The 19212-nt window shown below is 38.7% G+C and overlaps 1 protein-coding gene across 1 annotated transcript; it reads right to left on the minus strand.

Moving 5' to 3' along the window:
* Positions 1–9039: 9039 nt before the first annotated feature.
* Positions 9040–17573, minus strand: LOC125289576 (C-type lectin domain family 12 member B-like). The gene is made up of 9 exons (XM_048236501.1): positions 17504–17573; positions 16712–16798; positions 16332–16376; positions 15907–16065; positions 15588–15647; positions 14895–14978; positions 14503–14586; positions 13306–13466; positions 9040–9115 (listed from the first exon to the last, which is right to left on the minus strand). The coding sequence occupies exons 1-9, from the start codon at positions 17571–17573 to the stop codon at positions 9086–9088; spliced, it is 780 nt and encodes a 259-aa protein (XP_048092458.1). The 3' UTR covers positions 9040–9085.
* Between the last annotated feature and the right edge of the window lie 1639 nt (positions 17574–19212).

The raw sequence follows: 19212 nt of genomic DNA on the forward strand, positions 1-19212 counted from the left end.
ACATGCAAACCAAGTGTATGTTGAATTTAATAATGAAATTGTTTGAAATATTGTTTGTCTCAAACAAGTTTATTTATGGTTTGGTTTCAGGAAAGAGCAATGGCCCCTCAAAATGTCTGTGCCTGTCAACAAACACTTGCCACTTCAAAGAGTAGAGTAGAGAGACCATGTCAAAAGCACAATGTATTGTTCTGAAGAACTCCCTCTCTGAGTTAATCTTAACTTATCCTTCTCCACATAGGCAGATCTGCATGTTGAACAATGTATTGTTACATCTGGTAAAAAGTAGGATATGCTGTATTACTAAAACTAATACCTAAGACCCATAGGGGGCAGTGATGAGGTGCCTTATTCAGCTCACAATCTAAGATTTTACTTGCATGAAGGCTGATGTTTCTTCCGATGAGGATATAAAAGAGCAATTGTAAGGCAGCTCTCACACAAAGGCAAATAACTGTTTGACAGCTGACAGCAATTCCTATGAGGGGACAGGAGACAGACTTCTCACAACCTCTTGAGTGAAACTTAGTCACAAGGATGCCAGAAGACAATATCTACTTTAATACAATGTCAAAGGGCTCATCAAAGGAGACTACTCCAGGTAACTGAAAACCATGTGACCTTTTACTTGATGTTCTTTCAATATTTTTAACAATCATATTGGAGGCTATGAGCAATATATTTGTATGCCTACACACATAACTCCTTTGTAAAAAAGAGATCTCAAATGATACTCACCTGGTAAAATAAATAAATAAATAACATGTGTATGTAAAAAATATCATGCTAGCAAATCCTAACTCAATACTTCCCTTTGATATTGATAACTTTTTAGAGACATTCTGTAAATATTTAGGAACTGAGGAGACCATTTGCTAGAGTTTTGAAAATGACGTGTTGTCCCATTACTTCCTGATTTCAGCTGCTCAACAGTCTGGGGACTTCTTAATCATGTTTTTCATTCCATGATGCACTCAATTAGACAGGTCTGGACTGCAGACAGCATGGGCGGACTGGCCATCTGGCATACCGGGCATTTTCCCGGTGGGCCGACGCACTTTTTGGGCCGATAGAATAGGCTATATATATAATTTAATCATTTTGGCCAACGATCGGCCCAAAGGAAGGACAATCAGCGGCCCATTGGTTACATTTCCATATTGACACTTGACTGATCCAATAACAACTCACGTCAGGCCCCACCCCTCGCATTTTGGGGCCTGACGTGAGTTGATTCTGTGAGCGCATCAAAAGTTAGTCGAAGTTGCCTACACGAAATTGCGGCGGGTGCCGGTAGTGATAATAGTGCAATATTGCAAGTAGGCTAGCATATGTCAACAACATGTTGAAGTTCGTTGAGTTTGAACGAGGATGTAAGCAAGCATACAGAGCAGAGGGACAGTGAGTGAGCAGGTGGTGGAGCCTATTTGAGGGTACATGATAAGAACTCAGTGGTGGAGCAGGTAGGCTACGTGTGACATGCCATGCTGACGATGATGATTATGATGACTTTTTAATTGCGATAATGTAACGATATGGTAATGGTAACGTAAGGCCGTGATGTGATTATAATAACAAATAGCGCAACTTAAATGTTCTAAATGAATGATTTGCAAACCCGGATAGCAAAACCGTGTCAAATCGATGTTAATTGTTGGTCAGATTGATCAGTTTCCGTCAGACGCCCAAATTTCAACATCGATGGCATGAGTGGTGGTTGGTCTCTCAAAGTAGAGCGTTGAAAGGGTTCTATCTTGGAAGGGTTATCATGGTAAAGATGGGCTAAAAGACTGTAGACTGACGGAAATGTAGGCTACAAAACATCAAGTCATATTCATGCACAAGCCAACTAAGCTATACAGCGGAGAAAATAAGTATTGAACACGTCAACATTTTTTTCAGTAAGTATACTTCCAGAGAGGCTATTCGCATAACATTGTCTACAGACATTAGTATTAACTTCGGTAATCCACACATAGTGGAATGGCACAGGGAAAAAGTATTGAACACACTAAGAAAAAACAGTACACAAAGGCAAGGAATGGCAAGGAACGAGCTGGAATCTATACATAGTTAAAGAGTAATTATCCCTCCTATCTGTGCAAATTAATGTAAGCTGGGTTAGTACATTGATGAGCTATAAAAAGGTTTTTCGTTACCAAGTTGTCACACAAGAAACATGTCATGATGGGTAAAAGCAAAGAGCTCTTCCAAGACCTTTGCAACATTATTGTTGCAAAACATATCAATGGAACTGGTTACAGATGCATTTAAAAACTTCAGAATCATCCAGTAAGCAGTATTGGAGCCATTATCTGCAAGTGGAAGGAACATCACTGCATCATCAATCGGCCATGCACAGGATCTCCTCACAAGATTTCTGACTAGGAAGTCAGAAGGATAGTCAGAAGTGTAGCCTAAGTGCCAAGGACCACTCCAGAAAGACTTGGCAGCAGGTTCAATTGTTACAGAGAAAATCATAGGTAATGCACTCCACCGCCATGGCCTCTATGCACGCTCACCCCACATGACTCTATTACTGAAGAAAAACATGTCGGAGCTCATTGAAAGTTTGCTACACAACATTTGGACAAGCCTATGAAATACTAAGAGAATGTATTCTGGTCAGGTGAGAGCAGGGGCGTAGATTTGCGTGGGGACCGAAGGACGTGTCCACACCAATGTCCCCACCAATATTCAGGTTGAAATGTGGGGGAAAGCGCTCACATGCGCTACACAAAGAGTTAAATAATTTCTCACTTCAGTGCTGCGGATTATCTCGTACAGATCTTGTGATGTGCAGTAGCCAATAAGGGTAAATCGCGCTGATTTGAAGTTACCTATAATAACTACCAGTCAGCCGCAATCTCCTGCGCAGCATGCATGGCACAGCGCTTCAGCTTCACTTCACAAGGCATATGAAGTGCGTCCAAATTCACCTATTCTTCTCTGTTGAACTCCTCGAGAAGTAGGTTACTCATCACACATGTGTCACATGAAATAGCCTTTTCTCAGCTTTTAAACGGTGCTGGCTAGCCACTATTTGCTGTGATACACAGTTCATGAGAAAAATAACTTCAACATATTATGTAATAATTATTCTCTGCGCCCATCTCCACATCAATTCGTCTCGGTGGAATATCGTAGGCCTACACACTCTTCACGCAACACATGACAAACCATATATCAGAATAAACAGCAGAGCTTACCGAACACAAAGGTGTAATGCATTCCCGTATAGTTAGCTGTTCCAGAGTAATCCGGTTTTGAAATAAATTGTAGCAAAATTCAACATTGTCTTTCGGCTTTAAGCATTTCTTAAAACTGAGCTGTGCTTACATCGCCTAGATATCTGTAAATATTAGAATCAGAGAATATATAGGCAGCTCACGGTTAAGAGTTTGTCAATGTAGCCTTAATGATTTCTTTTAACAAAATGCTAAGCATGCATGTATTTAAGTTTCTTAAAACTGAGCTGTGCTTAAATGGGTCAATGCATGATTTCATAACAGACCAAATAGAAAATAAATGTTAAATGTTAAATATAGCCTGCATATCTGTACATATTAAAATCAGATTATGTAGGCTAGATCAAGTTGGACAGTAACACATTTCAATCATGGATAGTGTTGGACACATTATGTTAATCATTTTATAAATCTATAGTGGCTGGTGAAAGAGTTTTTTTTTTTTTGAGTGGGTAGTGTCCCCACCAAAGCTTTTTGGGGAGAGGAACTCTTTGGATGTCATAGGCCCTGACTTAAATCCAATTGAACAGTTTTGGAAGTTACCTAAAGATCAGGATTTAAAAGAGGGACCCCTGGATTCTTCAATATTAAAAGACTATCTGTTTAAAAGAATGGGCCAAAATCACACCTGAATACTGCGACTTATTAGTTTCGTCATAGAGGAAATGCCTTGAAGCTCTCATTACAAATAAAGGGTTTTCCACAAAGTATTTAAGAAATTTCAGTAGGCGTGTTCAATACTTTTTTCCTGTGGCATTCCACTTTTTTACTCATAACTTATGAACATTAATGTTTGGATTTTTTATATGTGTGCATTACCAAAGTTAATACTAATGTCTGGTGAAAATTTCATGCAAATAGCCTCACTGGAAGTATACTTACTGAAAAAAATGTTGACGTGTTCAATATTTATTTTCCCCGCTGTATATACAGTAACCTATACGATAGGCTACTGGAAGATATTAAAGATAATTAGTTAACGTAGCTATAATGTTCCAAAATGTACCAGCAATGTAGGTAGGTAGTATAGCCTACAGGAATAAAATATTTCCAGCAACAGCCCTGTTTATTTCGTGTTGTTTCAGTTGTCCTACAGTGATTAAAGTCTATGACAATCTAGGTAATTTAGCTCTTTACACATAGGCTTCAGTAACTGTTTGGTGCTGCTGTCAGTCGAGCATTGTATAGTTTAAATGTAGCCTATGGAATAATTTGAAATTATAATTTGAATTCAAGCAGAAACTCTTCTTTAATAATTGCTTGTATAGCCTAGGCTACTTGAATATGGAGATCATGTGCTCCATGGCTACCTCTGATCAGTCAGATCAGCCAATGAGGCCTACATCACCATGACAGTTGGAAATATATGCATATTTAAGGGTAATGCAAAGATTTTGTATTTAATTAGGTGTGCCCGACCGATTTGAGGGCCGCTTGGGCCAAATATGCCAGGGCCGATTTTTGGTCCCAGTCTGCCCCTGGCAGTCTAGCCCATTTTAGCACCTGAACTCTTTCTCTATGGAGAAATACTGTTTTTAAACATTTAAATCAACTGTTTTTAAACATTTAAAAATAGGTGCATAATTAATTTTGCCATTGTTTTCTCGAAATATTTGAGAATATTTCTGAAGTGCAAGAATAAAGTCTATATATCTATATATATAACTATATTAAGAAAAGGTATAAGTGTGGCCACAGTTCGGCTGTGGCATGGAGGGAGGGGTTATGCATATGTGCTAATATTGCACGCAAAGAGTGAGGCAGAAAGACAGTGGTAAAACATATGAATACCAAAATATGAAATAGAAACCTATGACAACCATCACTTTCTGTGTGTGTGTGTGGTTTGGGTGTGTATGTGTGTGTGTGTGTGGAGGGTCAATCAAATTCTATGATTGCCACTGCTCTAATTCATCCCAGTGGTGTTCTATAGGGTTGAGGTCAGGACTCTGTGCAGGCCAGTCAAGTTCATTCACACCAAACTCTGCCACCCATGTCTTTATGGACCTTGCTTTGTGCACTGGAACAGGAAGGGGCCATCCCGAAACTGTTCCCACAAAGTTGGGAGCATGGAATTGTCCAAGATGCCTTGGTATGCTGAAGCATTCAGAGTTCCTTTCACTGGAACTAAGGGGCCAAGCCCAGCTCTTGAAAAACAACCCCACACCATAATCCCCCATCCACCAAACTTTACACTTGGCACAATGCAGTCAGACAAGTACGGAAGGGTAGGAGTCTACCATTCCTAATGTTTATATCAATATAGGCTAAAAACTAAAATTCAAGCAAAACCAAAATTCAAGCAGATAACTTATTGTTAGATATTGATAACACTCAGACAGATTTGTCAATGTAGAACTCTTTCTCTATTATCTTCTCAGATAGATAGATAGATAGATAGATAGATAGATAGATAGATACTTTATTGATCCCCAAGGGTGATATTGCAGTGATTGAAAACTGGCCTGAATCATATACAAAATACCTCTTAAAGAAACCTATACAGAGTAGCAGGAGGTCAATTTTGAAGTATGTGTTCTTACTGTTTTATCCTTTTATTTTTTTATAATTTCCTACTATTATCAGCTTTGAATGACACCTCTCCATCTCTCTCTGCCTCTCTGCTACCCTCTACAGGTATAGATGTGTCAGTAAAGATGTCCAGTGGAGATCAGGAAAAAGGGAACGGTAAGTTCCATATGCTTTAAAATTTGAGATTGTATTTTTTACGTTGTCAAATACATCACAGAAAGACACCAACTATGATGATGCTTATAAGGATTAGTGGCAGATATGTTGCTAGCCAGAACATGAGGTGCACTTCATCTGCCCTTCACATGACTATTACACATACAAACAAAGCTGTGGAAGTGTTAATTTCCTGAAAGCTGTTGTTGCTTTGATCGTAGAGTAATGTCAGTCAAGTGCAACTGTTGTAGTTGATTTATACATACATTATATTGCAGGCCACTCATTCATTACAAACTCATTTATAGGTCTTCAGTCTCAGAGTTCCCAACATGCAAATGGATGCCAGTTAACCGTGGATGAGGTGGGTCTCCCTAAACTGAAGTTGACCATCCTGGCTGTCCTCTGTGTCATCCTTGGAACTTTTGTTGTTGCTTTTGAAGTGCAATGTAAGTGTGTTTTTTTATGTAAGGGTTTAATCATTTAATTACATTTAATTACATGTTTACATGATTTTTCAAAGGTTTCTGTAGGTTTATTACTAACAAGTGATACAGTCTGTTCCAGGCTGGAAAATCACTAAATTATGTTGAGTGGAGTAACACGCTCTGGAAATCCTCCATCTTCATACAACTTCATTTCAATTTCGAAAGAAATACTGGACTATGTTTTTTTTTTTTTTTTAAAATGGCGACGAAATTGTGAATTTCCAGAGCGTGTTACTCCACACTCAGCAATCGACTCCTACGGACTTTCCCCTGAAGATGGCAGCAAAGATGGCAACATTTCCGGAAAGGTACTGGCTTGATGAAATTCATTATGGACTCTCTATCCGACCACATAAAGACCTCGGGATACTTCGGTTTGGCTTTAGGGACCCTCTACTCACTACCACGTAAGTGTAATGTTGTTTGGAACTGTAGAAGAGGTATAAAAATAGCATTTTGCAGCGGCGAAATGACATGCCTCGGTCACTTTCAGGCTAACGAGTTTTGACTAAAAACGGTAAAATCGAACTTTCTCAAAACACATCCGAATGACATGATTTGGATGTCAACTCAACGTATGGACTCCCAATCATCCGTAAATTGATCTAAAGTGCATTTTACTGTAATAGTATGATAGGTTGTAAACTTCTGGATTTTATTATTTTAGATCCCATTTTAAGTAGTAGCTGTCTATGTATTTCAGATTGCTAATATTTCAGATGTACATGTCTTGTCCATTTACTAAATAGTAAACAGACTAAATATATATATCCCACTGTTGATAAATGGCTGTGGTGGGATCATCGTGGTTGTGTTAATACAGGCCAGTTTTAGGTTATTGTCTTAAAAGGAATAATTTCTATAACATGCTTTATTTCACGTTAGTGTGTAATTGTAATTATGTACCACATACTGTGTGAGTTGTAATTATAAGGTTAATGATTGTATAATGACAGAGAAAGGAGAAAGACATATTATATTATTTTATTATTGTATCATTTCCTAAATTAAACTGTAGTAAGTATGTTAAAACAAGTTATATATTGTGTTTGCTTCTACAGTATCTAAGGTTTCAGCTTTCTGCAGAACGTGTCCCTGCATGAGAGTATTATGTCTGATGAAATCCTACCTCTAGTGTCAGGAATTGGTATTGCAGTCTAATACCCAATCCTGAGAAATTCATACAAAAGCTCAGGACATATTTTAAGTACAAATAAGGATTTTCTGACAGGGCTTTCCAAGTGAAGAGAAAAGATGCAGATTTAGAACATGCACTTCAAAATGTTGCTTATTGATAAATATTAATCAGAGCTTTAAATTTACATCCATTTATATTGAATGTGTAAACGCATAAATTACATGCATCAATGACACACATTTAAATTATATTAAAGAACACCTATGAAACAAGGTGTATATACTCAGTAATACATTTCACCAATTCACAAAACATTCACACTTAATTTACGTCACTTTTCTGTCATACTTTTTGATAACAGTCATATAATTTAGCCATCAGATTACATTTGTACTCTCACAGACTTATCCACATCTTGTTTGACAGATGGCAACAGTTTATTTTTGAGTGCAGGAAATTACAGACGTATTAGGAATCTGGGGAAGATTGAAAAAGGGATGAAATACAGCCATCAACGTTTTTCTTACATTAATAAATTGACTAAGTTAAGTCTGAGCCTCCTCTCAAAGGATATTTGGGTGATGTAATGCAGGATTCCTCCTTGACATTAGACTTGGGGCACATTCATTTATCCACATCCACCCCTTACTTGTTCTAACATACAACCTGAACTTGTCAATGTCACAGAAAAGACACAGAAAACAATATCATGTCTGGTGACTTTTTAAGAACGTTTTTCCCTTTTATTAATCACCAACAGTGGCTTAAACATCCACTGTAACCATAGTATCTCCCCTTTCCAAATAGTAATTACATTTAATAGCACATTTACATCCAAATAAAGGAAAGACAGAGTTTAAAAGGTGGTTCCAACACCAACAACAACTGATACCTCCAGACAAAGAACAAAAAGTACCTCCAGACAGAGACAGATATACAGACACAATACAACTAAGATCCCATCCACAGTTTTCCAGGCTCAATGGCTATTGAACGCAAGTCACGAGACGAGATGAGTTTTTAGCAAGGATTTAAAAATGGAAGATGCTGATTTAAGGTCATGTAGTAGATAGACTGTTTCAAAGGTGTGGTGCATGGACACTGAAGGCACCATGAGGGACATTGAGCTTTGTAACAGATTCAAATTGCCAACAGCAAAAACAGGATTTCAAACTCATAAAAGTATGCATATCATCAAAACAACATCATATGATGGTATTTTTGAATATGAATGGGACTCCTCCCTGTGTGTCTTTTTGAACATTCTAAGTTCCACAACAATTGAAGGTTCTAAAATTCTATGTTGAATTCAATGAACTCAGATATTCTTTAGAATGTTAATTTCCCAACATTCCCGTCACACCGGTGTGACGGTACTCCTTTAAGGGTTAATTCACAGAAGTCATCACTTCACCACAGTCTGTCAGGCTATAGCTTTACACTCACATATATGTCTGTTTTTAGAGTCACAGTTTGTGGTTAGCCAGGCGGAAAAACTAGTCTTCATACACCTGGTATATGTGTCACTCTTCCATGTCCTTGGCTTCCAATATCTGCAAGTGTTCAAAATGATGCCACGTGAGCGATATTAACATGTGAAGGTTGTTGTAGTACTGAAGACAACGATATTTGTGAGGTTTAATAAAACACATTATTTTACAGTTAGAATGATAATAATGAATTATGTAAACACAGGACAGTTTTCAGCAATTTCACTATCAGTGTTAGACTGCTGAAGTGCAGATTTGGACTTGAAACTTTCCACAGAATCCAAAAACATTTTTAATTTCAATGCGATGAGTAGACTGGGTAAACCCATCTATGCACCAAACCTATAACCAATAAGCATGTTGTTTCAGAAGTGAAAGAATGGCTTTTGTTGTGTATTTGCTTTTCACCTTGACACAAGGAGAAGCTACTCAGGAGCTCCATGGCAAGCTTGCAATGTTTTGGACTGTCTGCGCAGCTAATTGCATTTAAATATGCTACATCTATACACCAAATCTATAGTAGGCTATGCCTAGGCTACGCACAGAACATAGTTTTTCAGAAGTGAAAAAAGTAGGCTACTCCAGCCAGGGGGTCAAGAGCGTGCAGATTAGCTTCGGCATGTTAGCACGCCATTTTCAAGTATGGCGACGCATGGAGCATTTGGAACCAGCTCGGTGCACGAAATTCTGTGTTGAGATACATTGCCCGAGGCACCTCCATCTAAAAACTGTTGGTAGCATTGACTAACTAGCGCCAGATTTCTGAGTGCAGGGGACAAGCCGAGATGAGCTATGAGACATACATTCACACTCGGTATCATGTTTCAACACACCTTAAGTCAATATCACACCGGAATTCTCCTTTAAGCACACTATGTGGATATTTGATTTAGTTTATATAATATATTTAGTATTTTAGTATCATGTTTATCTTCTACTCCCTATTGTACAGTAGAGTTTTTTATATGTATATTACTTTTTCTGCTGTAAGTGCATGTTGTTTGTCATGTCTGTATGCTACTGAGACCCTGAATTTCATGGACATGGACATTTGTCCATGCGTCATTTCAAGCTTTGGAACTTGGCGCATGGTCAGAGCCGACTGGCGCCGGATCCGAGCCCCAGTGTTCAATATGGCGTTCAATATGGCGCAAAAGTGGGTATCGCTTATATGTGCGGCATAGGGGACCTTAGAACCATGGGGCGAAAGCGATGGTAAAAATAATAATAATAATAATAATAATAATAATAATAATAATATATTTGGTGTATTCTATATGTAGCTACTGTTGTACGTTTCTAAATCATTTCTGCATTTCCTCAATGTTAAAAAACATTTTAGAGGACTAACAGGCTATCTCATAAGATTCTATCATAGAATTTTGACATAGAAGAGGGAGTGGGGGCGCCGTGAGTGCTGAGTGAGCAGGTACGAGTAGTGAGTTTTCGTCTATGGAAAAAGATGGATAAAGCAAAAAAGCTGTCGGGGGCTAAAATGGAAAAAGAAAGGGAAAATGAGATGGCATGTCAAGGGATGTGACAGTAGTTAAATAAGTGGATGGTGAAAAGCAACAGGTAGGATTTAAAGTGTGACGTCTGTGCTTGGAAGCACACGTTTCATGTTCATGTTATTCATGTTACCAGACTAACTAGCGTTTGCTAAGCATATGCCGAAACAGCCATTCCATTCAGATAGCTATGTGGCTACCATGCTCATACTGCACTTTTAATGGCAAACTGCAAACAGAAATGTCTCATTACTCATTACATGATTCCATTTCCTAACAATGAAGACTCCTTGTAATAACGTAATATTGTGCTGTCAATGTGGCGCAAACAAAGGCTAGAGTTGGATCAGCCTTATCCTTTGTGAGCAACAGCTGAAAAAAAAGGACGTTATGAGAACCGTTTAGACTCTCTTTAGAATTTTTTTAGGGGGGGGGGCTACGTGCAGAACGTTGTATGTTATTTCAGAAGTGAAAGAATGGCTTTTGTTTTGGATAATGCTTTACTCGACTTCACTTGCTTTACAGATCCACTCATGAACGTAGCCGGCAGACACGCTACTGACTGACTGACTCGAGCACTGAAGAGGTCATGAGTCCCATGGTGTGCAATGTTTCTGGCTCTGCGGGAAGTTAACCTGTTATATCGAACTGTCTGCTCACTCAGTCGCTTGAGCTGACTTGGGGAGTTGACGTTGCCTACGAAATTGTAAGTTACATTTTGGCTAGGACTAGTAGTAGCCTAGCTAATGTTGCAAGAAGTTTGTGTGTGGCGCTGTTTATCGTTTTAGATTGAATTGTAGTAGGACTCAACTGATCTGAGTTAATGATACTAGAGACTCGCGATTCATAGGTTAATTTAGGGCGTTTTCACACATACCATCATTTGGTCCGGACCTTCAGACTTTTCAGTTTGGACCAAACCAAAATTGTAGGTGAAAAAGGTGCCACGGACCACGGTCCGGATCAAAAGACCAAAATTTGATCCAAACTAAAGAGGTGGTCTCGGTCCGGATCAAACTGAACCATGGTTCGGTTCGTTTGCATTATAAAAACACTTTTTGGATGGTTTGGACTTTCAGACCAATTACAGGAAGTTGAGGTAGCTAGCTATCAAATAATAGATAATAAATAGCCTAAAATGAGCCACAAATGCATACGGGGAGAGGAGGAGATCATATAGCCTAGCCCAGTGGTTTTCAAGTGGGGGCCGCGAGCAGGTGCCAGGGGGGCCTCAGCAAGTTGGAAGGAAAAATAAAAGAAACAAATAAATACATTTGAAAAATGTAAAATATACCTATTACTATGAGGGTTGTTATTCAGTGCCATTAGAATAATTTGTCGCATATCTGAACATTATATTTTTCATGATAATGACTGGGAATAATAGGAAAGTGATAGCTCTCATAAAGCAGAAAGCCCCAAATGCAATTTTTACACACTGTGTGCTCCATCGCGAAGTGCTTGTGGCTAAAATAATTATTAGGATTAGCTTAATGTATTTTTACATTTGCCGTAGTATTGTCGATGGGTTTAATAACACATCAAGGGGATCCTTGGCCAGAACCTAGTGGTATTTGGGGGGCCTTGTCGTGGAAAAGTTTGGGAACCCCTGGCCTAGCCTATTTAATTAGAATTTGAATTAGAAGTCTGACAATTTGGTCTAAAAGTCAATTAGAAAAACATTTGTTAAAATACCAACATCTACAACATTTTTGGAGAGGATGAGAGAGAGAGGACAGCAAAGCAATGCTATCTAAATTCTGAAGCTTAAAGGACAGGTTCGGTATTTTACACTTAAAGCCCTGTTTTCAGATAGTTTATGATTAAATAGAACGTTTAAGATTGAAATTTGGACACATGCTGCTGTCCTGAGAATTTTCGGTTTCTGTGGTAGCGCCCCCCTTCCTCCAGAACGCTGCATAGGTGCACTGGAACAATCCTTCCTAAAACGCATTAAACTTTCGTTTACAAAGACGTGAAACTCACCGAGTGGTCAGGGGTGTTCGCTGATATGCTCACACAAAAATCGCTGCAAAAGATACTTTCCAACAGCATCTATGCAGCGTTCTGGAGGAGGGGGGGGCTACCACAGAAACCGAAAATTCTCAGGACAGCAGCATGTGTCCAAATTTCAATCTTAAACGTTCTATTTAATCATAAACTATCTGAAAACTGGGCTTTAAGTGTAAAATACCGAACTTGTCCTTTTAAAAAAATCTGCGGCAACAGTATATAAGGTACGTGAAGCCATAAGAAAAAGCGGTGCTTTTAGGTAGGAAAACCCACTGAATTGACAACATCAACGTCAGACGCATGCCTGTAAACAAGTCAATCAAAGGGAGACGCAGCGCATGTAGGTGGTAACGACAGGATGCAGGAATGTCATGCAAAGTTCTTAAGTCACATACACCAACTAATACTAACTTTAACCTGCAAGGTGGATGTTACATTATATTACAGGGAACAACTTAAGAATATGAAGAAAATAATACAAACATGGGTTTTGTTTTGTCCGTCCAGCGCCATCCAACATAGTTCAAACTTTGTAGTCCTATCCAGTAATGATATCCTGTACAATGGGACTCTATGTATGTCTACAATTAAATTAAAAAAGTACATACACACACACACTCTCTCACACACACACACACACACACACACAGATACAGAGAGAGAGAGAGTGGTTTCTGGTTTCTCTCTGAATGAAAGTTACCATTGTGATTTTAATACAAGGAATTATTTTACCTGCTCCCCTTCATTCTCTATGATGACCAGGTGTCCTCCCAATGTCACACAGTCATCTCTACTCACAGTCCAGGTCTTCTCATCAGTAGAGAAGAAGTAGCACTTCCCACTGAAATAATCCCAGCCATCTGCACACTTCTTTCTTCTTTCAATCTCCAAAACTGGGAGGGTAAATGTTGTTTTGTTTAGAATTATGGCAACGATAACATCAGCTCCAACCATTGTCAGTATCAATAGTAATTTATATCCCATTGTATATTATATTACTTTACTTTAGGGGTAGCGCTTGAGACTTTCCATATGTCTGTAGCTATACTGTAAACCCAAACAGTTCTATAACTTATAAGTATTGTCGGTGTTGCACTTAAAACCTGGTATTTAGTTAACCCAGAAAGTTTAGAGTTCTCTTAGTGAATAGTGAAGTTTTAATTGTATTCAAATATATGTTTTTGAGTAAACATTGTCCATTACATCTTCATTTTTGGGTAACCAGTCATAAGTGTGACGTCTGACGTCACCAATGTTATCAACGTCTTCGTAAAAATCAAGATGTCTACCGTTAGGTGAATAGGACAGATATTTGTGCAAAATGCGTAACGTATTTAATTGTTTATGCAAGCACTTACAGGCATTTCCAGCAAATCAGCCAAAAATGTTTCCAGTGTAGTGTTGATGTTTCTAATGTGTCCTTATCTGAGTGTACTATTTCACTTCTTAACACTTCAAAGACCAAGGAGATGGTGGTGGATTTCCGCAGATCTAAACCCGCTCTGCTACCAGTCTCCATTGATGGGGTCAATGTGGAGGTGGTAAATACCTATCTGGGCTTACAACTGGACAATAAACTGGACTGGTCAGCAAATACTGAAGCACTCTACAAGACAGGCTAGTAAGGAAAGCTGGCTCTGTCGTGGGAGCTGAACTGGAGTGCATCACTTCAATATCAGATAAAAGGACCTCTTGGACAATGAATGTCATCTACTTGTGTGTGTATATATATTATTATTATATTATGTGTGTTTTAGTCAGCTTTAGAAGAGGAGCCAATAATTCTGTTGGGTACTGTAGTCTATTTCATCTTTGTAGATAGATAGGTAGATAGATAGATAGATAGATAGATACTTTATTGATCCCCAGGGGAAATTCAAGGTAAATTGAATTGGTAAAATTGTATGTAATAAGTTTATGATAACTCACGTGTAAGTTGATGCAACAGCAATGTGTTCTCTTCAGATGAATTTCTAAGTGCACTTTGTGACTGCACCAGTGTGTTGTTCATCTCTGTTCAGTGGTTAAAAGGTAAAAAAATCAAAGTCATCTTTATAGAATAACCAAGTTGTGTTAGTGTTGATTTCACATCAAAGTCCCTACCACAGATCCCAGAATTAAGTGGCTGATGGATGTTCGATTGCCAGGTTTTGAACAATGAAACTGTCATATTGAGAGCAAAAAGTGTACATTTATCTATTGTATGACCAAGAACTAAAATGTGTATGTTGATGTGTTTAGCTTTAGCAGAGGTGCCAATAATTCTGTTGGGTACTGTAGTCTATTTCATCTTTGTATGTAATAAGTTTATGATAACTCACGTGTAAGTTGATGCAACAGCAATGTGTTCTCTTCAGATGAATTTCTAAGTGCACTTTGTGACTGCACCAGTGTGTTGTTCATCTCTGTTCAGTGGTTAAAAGGTGAAAATCAAAGTCATCTTTATAGAATAACCAAGTTGTGTTAGTATTGATTTCACATCAAAGTCCCTACCACAGATATCAGAATGAAGTGGCTGATGGATGTTTGGTTGCCAGGTTTTGAACAATGAAACTGTCATATTGAGAGCAAAAAGTGTACATTTATCTATTGTATGACCAACAACTACAATGTGTATGTTGATGTGTTTGTTTTCTTTCCTGCAGAAAGTCATTGAGTTGATATAGCAAAAAGAAATATTGAGATGTCTTAAACTGAATATAATTTGTGACCCTGATAAGATATCCTCCTTAAAATTGAGTGAGAAATCTGGTCTGATAAAAATCTGAAAACAAGAGATTAAAGTCCAAGTGCCCTAATTTAAGTGATGGGCAAAGTCTTACATCTGACTAAAGCTATTTAAAATGAGATTGCTAATTTAAAGCTATGGACAGACCTTAATCACAAACACTGATGAGTCAGCTCAACGCTCCCATTATAACAATACATCATGCACAAGATCACTTTAAATCTTGTTGTATTGGGGAAAGTTTTTTTTTTCTGAGAAAAGTGTTGTGTGAAATGTTTATACTCACCATTGTTGTTCTTCTCAAGAGCATACAGTCTCTTTGTACATGAGATTTTACTTAAAGCATCTGAAGACATCATTGAGCAAAAAGTGAATTCACCATGCCACCACACTACCATCATGAACATTATTAAAGCATACACAATGTGTGATTTGCCTAGATTCACATATATGACACAGATAAAGTGCTATCCACACGCTAGAGATATATAATATATATACAGTAAACATGCTTACACAATGACTTTGTAACCATATTAACCGGATATTTGGGGTAAGTATTTACATTTGCCCCCTATTAAACAACTTTATTTTCCTCTACTTACAGAATGCACTGAGTGTAAAGATCACAATAAGCAGGAGAGCCGAGAGGAAAAGCAGGAGGACTGTGGGTTTTAGAAGGACTCTCCAGAGGGACCTCTGCACTGGTGCTGTCCTTGGAGAGGGGTCATCAGGGTCAGATGCCTCAGTGGGCTGAGCATCATCTGACCATGGTGCATAACATAAAGATAAACATTAAGGTGTTTGAAAATTCTGGATTGACAGATCATTGGCATACAAGTGGCAAAATAATTGCAGACTAGCAACATATGTAGCCAACCATAGGAGGCACCGCAGGACATCAATTCCTAATAACAAAGGGCACAGACCACTTAAAACATTATGCCATTTTAGCATTATAATGCCAATCCAAGTTAATATTGTACCAATGACCAAGAAATGGTATAAAAACACAGACAAAACAACATACCCTGATTGGGGAGACTGACTTTGGTGTAGATAACACAGTCACTTCCTGCAGCATGAAATAATAATAATAATAAAAAAAGTTAATACCAAGATAGAAACTGTAGTTGTAGCAGAAGCCTAATTTGACATCCTTTGATTTATTGTTAAATCCTTATACCCTTGAAACAAGAAACAAAAACTAATTGCAAAATGAATTGAACATAATTGCAACTAAAAATAAAATGCAGGCTACATCTGTGGCAGACATTTACAGGAACAGAGAGCAGACTTTCAAGTGAAGCATGCAAAATATTTCCTGGAGCTTGAGCTTCACGCCAAGTGAGCAGAGACACTTGAGTGCCATTATGTCAAGACCTTTTTTTACTGTCAAACTTAACACACCTCTATCTCCTTTCTGTTGGGCAGATCTTCCAGGTACAGAAATATGGATATTTGAGTAGGTAGCATCATCATCATCATCAGTGGTTTCTTGAGTAGAGTTTGTGAAATAGTAAGACACTTTAAAATTGCAGTTCAGATAGCATGGCTAAAGTATCTGCCTAGCTATTTCAACCAATTTCTCAGTAAGTTATGAGTTATAATAGACACATGAAAGAGTCCTCAACCAGCTCTAAAACAAACTTCAAGGGAAGCATTGAAAGAAAAAAAAGTGAATGAACAAGACAAGAGTTACTACAAGACTTGGCACACAGAGGGCCAGATGTACGTACATTTGCAAACGTAGCGTTATCAGCAGCATAGACAAAAGCCCATGCAGAAAAATGATAGTGACCATGACGGCCCCCATGAAGTCTCATTCCAACAAATCTGGCCCATTGCCTAATGTGAGTTTGACACCCCTGAACTAGTTAATGTAGTTGAGCCTTCCGGGCTGCTGGTATTTTCCCATTAAAATGAAGTGTCCCACTCCAGCCCTGCACTGATGATACTGTTGATGACTATTACAACCACGTTTAGTGATGACCATTACAACCACGTTTAGTGTTACTGTTAACCATTAAAACCACGTTTAGTGTTGACCATTACAACCATGTTTAGTGATGACCATTACAACCACATTTAGTGATGACCATTACAAGGACATTTCAACACATACAATCTAAATAGGCAAATAGGAAGTCAAAACAATTATGCACGATAGCAACAATATGGCATACAATATGGCATACTTACCTGAGCTTGTTTTACCTGATGTGTGTTTTTGGTGGTGGTTTATAACCGCATAAAGTGGATGTTCGGACATCTTCATAAATAGACAACCTCTATTTTACAAGGGAAGAAATGGACTATACTTCTCTCTCTCTGTCTCTCTCTTGCATCCACACCCTCCCCAACCACACGCTTGCGTGCACACGTACAATTGTATTGTACACCACCCACACATTTCCTGACTGTTTCTGACACTAACAGGCTACTTTTTCTTGTCTCAAAGACACTTTACACTACAGCATCACCACTTCACCATCACACTTTACATTAGAGCATCACCACTTCACCATGACACTTCACACAACAGCATCACCACTTTACAGCCACTTCTGACAACAGCTATTTTAGCCGGGACAGAGCCAGTAGATGTTTTTCTAGCTCGTCCATCATTATTGACTAAGAATAAGCATGAATAAGCAATACGCTTATTGTCTAGCTGTCCATAGTTCTGGGATGACAACATTGGATGTTGCTCCTTAGCAATGTCTGCTGACAACCCCTATGGATTAAGGGTGATATGATTTTAGAGCAACTAGTGAAATGGGGGAGAATGGGGAGTGATGCTCAGTTAAGGAGGATATAAATCCCTTAGAAGCCAAAGAGCAGGGATGGATTACTGCACGGGCCTACCGGGCCCAGGCCCAGGGGCCCAAGGGGTCAGGGGGCCCTGAAGCCCAAGCCTTTGCATGGAATCATTGCCTCAATATCAATAAATCAGGATGTAGGCTATGCATCTGATTGAATTTAGTATTGGCCATCCCTAAAATGCACCAAAATACAGGAAATCACATCAAACAAATAAAAAATGTTCTGGGGGAGGACCCCCCCCCCCCCATATACGACAATAAGTGGGGGGCCCTTAACTCATTGAGTGCCAAAAACATAATATTACGTTTTTCCTTCCCATGCGTTGAGTGCCAAAAACGTAATATTAGGTTTTTACCTTTTTTTTAAATTACGAAACTAGATACTCTAACACACCTTATATGTGATTTTGGGAACTCTGTGATGAATGGAAATGAAATATATGACGATCGAAAACTCATAAAATCGCACATCTGGACATTTTATCATAACTCGTTTGCCGCTTTGGGTCGAATCAGTGATGCATCCACGTTAGTTCAAAACCAGGCCATTTTCGTGGGTCTATCACTAGGTGGCAGTCTCGCCAGGTATCGCTGATCACTTCCCGGAAAGTTTAGGAGTTCGAACGAAATATGACACCCTATTTGACTAAATCGGCCGTTTTATTCAGCACCGCATCTTGTAAACTCGACCGTGGCGCCTAGAGGGTTAAACGAGCCATTGTATGTGTTCATAGCTATAACACAGAATATGCTGTGGCTGTACAAAAATCATCAACAATGATCTAGATTGCTGGCACTCTAGGACAAAGCTTCCGAAAACAGCTTGTCATTCAATGAGTTAATACATCTGGGCCCAGGGGCCCGAAAGTTCATAATCCGCCCATGCCAAAGAGGGGTGATTGATGGCTGTCAGTCATCTGGTCGTCTATATCTGAACTTTGTTTAGAAAACAAACATCATTAATATGTCTGTTGCAACTCTACACCTTAGCCCAGAAATGTATGCTGGCTACAAAGCACCCAAGACACCTCAGTTCTCTCTCAGCTCAATTCAACTGGTAAGTAACACCCCAACAGGTGTGATAGA

Source organism: Alosa alosa, chromosome 24 (assembly GCF_017589495.1).
Source record: "Alosa alosa isolate M-15738 ecotype Scorff River chromosome 24, AALO_Geno_1.1, whole genome shotgun sequence".
NCBI classification, from domain to species: Eukaryota; Metazoa; Chordata; class Actinopteri; order Clupeiformes; family Clupeidae; genus Alosa; species Alosa alosa.

Coding starts and splice junctions, on each gene's coding strand:
- LOC125289576 (XM_048236501.1), bottom strand. CDS start 17,573: ATGTCCGAACATCCACTTTATGCGGTTATAAACCACCACCAAAAACAC. Junction 14,587..14,894: donor GCTGTTGCATCAACTTACAC/GTGAGTTATCAT, acceptor ACCACTGAACAG/AGATGAACAACACACTGGTG. Junction 9,116..13,305: donor TAGAGAATGAAGGGGAGCAG/GTAAAATAATTC, acceptor GAACACTTGCAG/ATATTGGAAGCCAAGGACAT.